The 7,724-nt window shown below is 33.2% G+C and overlaps 1 protein-coding gene across 1 annotated transcript; it reads right to left on the bottom strand.

Annotated features, from left to right (window-relative positions):
- Positions 1 to 5,083: 5,083 nt before the first annotated feature.
- LOC132169311 (ankyrin repeat-containing protein NPR4-like) lies at positions 5,084 to 7,356 on the bottom strand. Its single transcript, XM_059580365.1, has 4 exons — positions 7,059 to 7,356; positions 6,750 to 6,902; positions 5,729 to 6,168; positions 5,084 to 5,542 (listed from the first exon to the last, which is right to left on the bottom strand). The coding sequence occupies exons 1-4, from the start codon at positions 7,354 to 7,356 to the stop codon at positions 5,084 to 5,086; spliced, it is 1,350 nt and encodes a 449-aa protein (XP_059436348.1).
- Between the last annotated feature and the right edge of the window lie 368 nt (positions 7,357 to 7,724).

The following is a 7,724-nucleotide window of genomic DNA, read 5'->3' as shown; positions in this document are numbered from 1 at the left end:
GGTTCAGCTGTTTTAGGTCTACGTATTTGCCTTCTTGTTCCTTGTTCTCTTGTTCAGAGTTTATTTCTTTTGTTACTGTCTATTTGGTTTATTTAATTTGTCTACCGCTATCAAATTGTGGATGCTGCAAGCTCATGTGATACAAGTGCTGCCATATTTTTTTGAATTGACAGTTGGAACAATTTAAGAGACAACTGATGCTGTCCCTAAATGATGATAATTCATCAGTAAGATTTCCTAACTTATCATTCTTGGTTATTCATACTTTCCATGATTTAAGTTTCTGTTCCTTCTCAAAATGGACATTTTGTGTGATTTATATGGATCTATGTATTGATCATTGAACGTTTTTTCCTGGGACGCTAATTACTTGGTGTTTTGAGCATGTTCCTTTGGACATTGTGAATTGTAACGTTCATATTTCTCTTATCGGCAGACTGAATTTTTGTATTTGTAATCATTTCACTTTAGATTTTTCAATTTGATAAGTAATATGCATGGTTAGAAACTTTTGGTTGCCTTTTTGGTATTCTTTTGTCATGACTTTTTTATTGTTTCTTTTCATTATGATCATTTATATATCTTTTGAATATGACCTCATCTTTTAAAATTGCTTTTTTTTAAAATAAAAAATAATAATAAAACATTATTAGGGTCGAATTGACCCTAATAATGTTTTATTTTTTTTAGAATATCAGACCCATTAGTGTCCACTTGGACGCTAATAGTACAATCATCAGCGTCCACTTAAGTTTGGATGTTGATGGTTATTTTTTTAATTTTTTTTTCGATCATTAGCATCCACCTTAATGGAGGCTAATAGTTAACCATTAGCATCCACTCTACTTTGGACGCTGATGGTTGTTTGTGGACGCTAATGGTTACCTGGAGTGGACGCTAATAGTTCACTATTACCGTCCACTTTGTGGACGCTAATAGTTAACCATCAGCGTCCACTCTACTTTGGACGCTGATGGTTGTTTTCTTTTTATTTTTTTTTATGACCATTTGTGAACGCTAATGGTTACCTATTAGCGTCCACAAGGAGTGGATGCTAATGGTTGTTTTCTTTTTATTTTTTTTTTATGACCATTAGCGTCCACATGGAGTGGATGCTAATAGGTAACCATTAGCGTCCACAAAGTGGGCGTTAATAGTTAACCATCAGCATCCACTTTACCTTGGACGCTGATGGTTGTTTTTTTTTTTTTTTTAAAATTTTTTTTTTGACCATTAGCGTCTACTAATAGTTGACTATCAGCGTCCACTCTACTTTGGACGCTGATGGTTGTTTTCTTTGTTTTTTTTTTTTTAATTTAATTTTTTTATGATTTTGTGGACGCTAATGGTTGCCTATTAGCGTCCACTTATAAGTGGACGCTGATAATCACAAATTTGATTATTAAGGTCGGACGATTAGCATCCAACCCATTAGTGTCCAAAAGTCGACGCTGTTGTCAACAACGTCCACTTTAGGACTTTTAGTGTCCAAATAATGTCGCCCCTAAAGACCTAATTTCTTGTAATGATAACTTAGATCCTTAAGACTTCAATTAGGTAGCTTTCACAGCAGAATATATATATATATATATATATATATATATATATATATATATATATAAGCATATATCAACAACCAGTAGACTAGTCTCCAAAAATTGTCACAAGCAACGTGTTACATAACTTACAAGGTTATTAACAACATACTGTATATCACTAGTTGGCATAAGTGGCATACTAAAATACAAACAGCAAACACTACTAGTATTTCTACAATTGACTTAAAGTGAGTCAGTCATTCCAAAAACTAAGGCGTCCTATCAGTCCTATGCACAGTAGTACGAACTCTTGTACATGACCGCATCCCCTTCCTCATCCTCAACCGCATCTAGAAAATTATCACAATTTTAAAGGTGGAAAGGTGAGTCCACGACTAAGCAAGGTCAAGCAAATTGAAAATTTATAATCAGAGGCCTCTTTTGTTTGAAAAATCTATTTCATCATTAGTGTTTACTAGACAACCATGTATGCAGGGTTTTCACAAAATAATTTTAATAAACGTCTGCTAAATGGTAAACTAGGTTATAGACAATTTGATACATAGTAATAAAACAGAATAATATTTCTTTGCATTTTCTTACTACATAATTAACTCCATATTTCATAATATGAAGTGGTAAAACAGTTCATAACATGATAAGTAAAACATCAGTTAAAATCAACATAATTTAAGCACGTGCATATCATTGCAGAACATAACATAACATAACATATCGTTATAATTACAATAAGTTAATTTATACTCTCACTTATTCTCAGGAGTTCGCTAAGTATTATCCCGCTTAACCAAAAGGTTCCTAATAATTTATTTCTTTCATAGCTTTGAGGTGTTAAGCGTGTGACCCCGCTTAACCGCTAGGTTGTTAGGCAACTTTGTTTCCTCTTCCTAACATCAGGTTGTAGGAGCATAATCCCTACCTAACCACTAGGTTTTTTCATGCATTCATACATAACATCATATTTTTCGTAATATTATTTTTTTTTTTTTGCAAATCAAGTTTTCCTTCCGAAACTCAACATCTTTTTCATAAATCATTTCCTTTGGAAACATATTTTCATTTAACACATAAGTAAAAATTTCATAATATATTCATACGTGTAATTAAAATAGCAAGGTTCAACAAAACATACAGAACATGTTTTTTGTAAAATAATGTAAGGTCAGTAAATTTGAACTTACAATTTAAGCTTATACTACTTCAAAAGAAGTCCTTGTCGTTACCGTGCACAACAATGATGAATAATATAAAATTGAAAAGAAAGAGATCAAGAGAGAGTCGAGAAATAGATCTACGTGGTTCGGCAATGTGCCTATGTCCACAGGAGGGTGCAGCTATATTTTATTATTCAATAATTTAGGGTTACAACATAACATATTTATAGGAAAACCTTAATTATAAGTATTTTGGAAAACCTCATACCCCCAACACTTATTTGTTCCCTGGCCCACATAAACCTAATTACACTCAATGGGCCAGTAGTTTTAGTATACTCTCTATGCTTGAGAGAATATGAGCCACTTGTTCCAACCGTCTCCCTTGTGCGTATCATTTCTGCATTAATATTATATTTTTCACATTAACATGTATTCTTTATTTTTTATTCCGAACCCTTATTTCAAATTCTAGGATCCTTAAAATACCTCGATAAACATTATTTTCATGCTTTGTCTTTATCCTAAACTTTGGGTAGCATAACGATATGTTTACAATATCTTGGTATCAATTGGACATTATAATAACATATCTAAACACGTTAATTCTATTTGGGCATCATAACAACTACCTAACATTTTCATATATTTTCATATGGGCATTACTATAGCATTAGTATAATATTTATTTAAAACCTCTAACATTACTTGGGCATTACAATAACACTATCGTAAAACACCTTATAATATTAGGCATCACAATGACGCAATTGTAATATAAAAATGATGGTTGAGTATCAAATCATTCCCTGAGATATTCAATCACACTTTCCCGAGCAATTTGGACATCATAATGAGATAAATTAAATTCTAATAACTATAATTGACAGAAACTAAGGATAAAAGAATTATACATATCAATTCCACTTCAAGAAGCTCCAATCCTATATATATTCTACCCAAGCCTATAGACATAGCATACGTATCTCTTTTTTTTTTTTTTTTTTTTTAATTATTACTATTATTTTCACTCTATACTTATAACACGTGAGAGAGAGAGAGAGATTTTATAGATAAAAATTTATTGCATTGCACAAGCCTATTTATAGGCAGATAGGACACTACCGTCATTTTATAAAAGACAGGCTGTAGAAAATTTGCTTGAATTCTCATCTATTAATACAGTAAGGTAGGCATGAACAGCCACCGCCCAAAGCCACTGTCTTTGCGATAAAGGTTGGTGACTTTTATCCCTCTATTATCTCTCTTTAGAAATGGGTTTTGCTTTGATTGGGAAAATGGATACTAGAAATATTGCGTGTTTCAAGTTGGGTATTACTTGTGGGTGGCGAAATTGGTCTTTTTTTTTTTTTTTTGGGTTGGGTGCTTCTGAAAACAGTTCACGTTAACGTACGTTGAGAACAAGTAATTATATGTAGAAAAAAAAAAGTTCATGTAGAGAAAAATAAAAATTTAGTAAGGACAGAACCACGTAAGATTGTAATTAAAAATAGAAGAAAAAGTAGATTAACAATTTTGGTGCTTCTGAATTTTTTTCCTATGGATTTGTTGGCTTGATATGCCTTGCTACATTCTGGTTTGTATTTCTGCAGATGTAGTTTCTGGTTTTTTGAGTTCTCTTTTTGAGTTTCTGGTTGTAATTCAACTTGATGAACCGGACGTAATGCCTTTGATGCATTTTTTTGCGTGTTCTGATTTGGTGTTTTTTAATTGGTGTGTCACATTTTTATTAGATGCTGTATAACCCACTAGTTCTTCGCTGTACATAATCCGAACTACCTACACAAATTTCACATTATTTCTTTTAATTAATTCATTTCTCTTTTATTCAAATTAATTGAATCTTAAATGTTAAATCATCTACTACAAAGCAATCACTTAATCTCAATTCAAACTAAGAACAAAAGATTAGACATTAAATATATTTTTAGTCATCCTAATAAATTTCAAAGTATTTTTAGTCATCCTAATAAATTCCTTGGGTGCCACACCTTTATTTTCTTCCTTTTTGATTATTATTATTTATAGTTTTTGCTATTATCTTCTAAGACTTTTTTTGCAAAAATATTTAAAAAATTATATTATAATGAAAAATGCGCACGTTATAAGCTAGTATGCATACATCACAGTGAATGGAATGGTTAAGACAAACATCAATCCAAAGTCTTTAACTGCAATCAATTCTTTCTTTGGCCTTCCTTGTTCAATATCTCGTGAACCTTCGACAACTTTTGTTCCTTTTCGTTTGCCTTCCATTTCGTATTTTCGGATGATCAATTCTCCAACTGACTCGCTAGAAAAGTCTATGTTGATGTGGCCGAAAAAGAAATCCAGACTTGAATGTTGAGACTAAGTATCAACCCAAATTTTACAATGTCGTGGACCAAACAAAACAATTGGGATACTAGTCAAAGTGATTACAACAGCTGGAGTCCATGCCCTTGCGCTTGTATACACCAAAAAGAAAGTTGTGTTGAAGGCTACCATCATGCCCGTCATGGAGATGAAGAGTGTGGCAAGTCCAAATAGCAACTTTAAAGGTAATGACTTTAAGAAATCATCTTCTCTGTAACGGGATGTGAGAATTGACATGAAAATTATGATTGAAGTCGAAGAGAAACACAATGCTATTGCATCTGATATGAAAAATGCCATAAACCAGTTCATTTCCAAAAAAATAGGAGTCCCTTTAGTTTGATCATTGCCACCTGGTACTGTGAATGCTGCAGCAAACATCACAGTGGCAATCAATGCTGCAACGACCATGCAATAGTTTGCTCTGTCCTTCATCCACTGTTCACCATCTTTCTGCAAATATTTATGTTCCTCTACAAATATCTCAGGTGTGTTTTTTTTTTCCCAAATTCTTTCTCTTCAAGTATGACTGTGGGACAATCTTTTCTATCTCCTATAGTTGACGAGATATAAATTGATAGGTAACAGTTGAACCATTATGTATGCAACCGGAAGAAAAAAAAAAAAATTATCACTCACCTTAAACCACAACAACTCCCTTTGCATTTGAAGGGCCGCTCCTGATACGATATTTAGTCGATCTGAAGGAGCCAATTTTCCAGCTAAATGCAACATGTTCTCTTTGTTATCTTCAGTAACATAGGATGCAAGGCTATGCATGCCAGCACCTATCTCATATATTAGATTGAACACACTCTCTTGCCGATATAAAATAGCAGTATGAAATATACTCATTTTCTTTTCGTCTTGTTGCCAGATAAGGGAAGGATAAGAGCGTGAAAGTACAATTAGAAATTCAACATTTCCAACTTTCACAGCTTCAAAAATTGAAGTCATATTTTTGTCAACCAAGTTTGGTGAGCTTAGGTGGCTTTTGATTCCATCCTTTTTCAAAAAAAAATCAACTAATTGATGGGCTAATGTCTTCATCAAAGCTTTGAGACAAATCCCTTTGAAACCTATGCAGGTTGAGAAAAGAATCTATTCAGAAATCAGAAATGGTTTGGTAAAAAGAAATTTTAAATCTGTACAATTATTTTACCAATATCCATAATAATAAATTATATTGAAAGCTTTTTAAAATAAAAAAGCAAAGATAACTAAAGCATTAGATGCGGCTACTTTGTGTCCTAATTATCAACGTCTTAAGACAAGTTTTGTCTTTGCATAACGCGCGCATGGCACTTTAAATCTCTTATATCTTTTGAATTTAAGTAAAAACGAAATACTAGCTTTCGCCAAAAAAGAAAAATACTACTCCCTATTTTCTTGTGTGTATAAAAGCAACGATTATATAAGTATTACAATAGATTGATGAGACATAGAATAGAAAATAACTTATAATCTCATAGATTTTTCCATAGTTTAGAAGTAGATATCATCTAAAGATTTGATGAAGTCGAATAAGAGCATTTTCCTATGCCAAGCTAATTAATATGAGTAAAATTGTCATCAAGTTGCGATTAATGCAATAAAAGAACTGTACTTGGGACATGTTGTATATATCATTTCAATTAAAGAAGTTCGGAGGCAAACTTACATGAGTTTAAGAGACTTTTCCAGAATGATAGCCGACTTTCGCTGCCAATTGAGAATGCAGGTTTCTTTGCCAACGTTTCCAATGCTTCCCACCAGCATTCAGTGTCGGCATTTGCTATGTTGGTATCCGATTCCAGAATTTTCAATGCTATATCTGTCCATAAAAATGACACATTAATTTGATGATTGTGGGTTAAGAAATGTTTATGATATATGGTCGCTAATATTGCAATAAAAGTGGTAACTCCATCCAACTTGTATAGCTGCATCAAATTCGTCAAACAAAGTTATAGTCAGTTGTAGGGCTTACCATACATATCATTGCGGATAGTATGACCAAGGAGCTCAATGCATTTTTCTTGAGTCAACGGTTTAGGAGGAGTACTATTCAGAGAGAATAGATACGAGACCATGTTTGTATGTCCTACATATGCTGCAACAATGAGTGGTGTGTCTCCCTTGTCATCAGTGATCGATAGTAGCTCATTGTTTTTCTCCACCAGCTGCTCTGCAATGCTGACGTTTCCTACTTGGGTAGCAAAGTGAAGGGCCGTAAATCCATAATTGGTTTGCAATTTGAAGTCCCCTCCCTCATCAATGTCAACCATTTCTTTATAAAAGTGGTGTGTTGTCCAGATACCGAAATGTGAAGTGCTGTCGCTTTGTTTATCGTTATGGAAGCTCGAACACACTCTTTGTCTTTATCATAAAAATTCTTAGCAGCCGGCCAATCACCATTTAAGGCCGCGCGAAGGAGGGGACAGTACTTATCTAATAGTTATTTTCCCTGGAATTTTGGCCTAAGATGAATCAGAAGAGGTGCAGATATATATACATATATATATGCACAAGGTGCTTAAGAGAACATAAGTGAACATTCACAATGCAGTTTTTGCAAGATATATACATAACATGCACCTGATTCACTGTATATATAAAAGCAATCGCAACACTTTTACCTAAGCCAAATCGAAAT

Source organism: Corylus avellana, chromosome ca2 (assembly GCF_901000735.1).
Source record: "Corylus avellana chromosome ca2, CavTom2PMs-1.0".
Classification (NCBI taxonomy): Eukaryota; Viridiplantae; Streptophyta; class Magnoliopsida; order Fagales; family Betulaceae; genus Corylus; species Corylus avellana.
The sequence above is the reverse complement of the archived record's forward strand: the minus strand, read 5'-3'. Positions and strand labels throughout refer to the sequence as shown.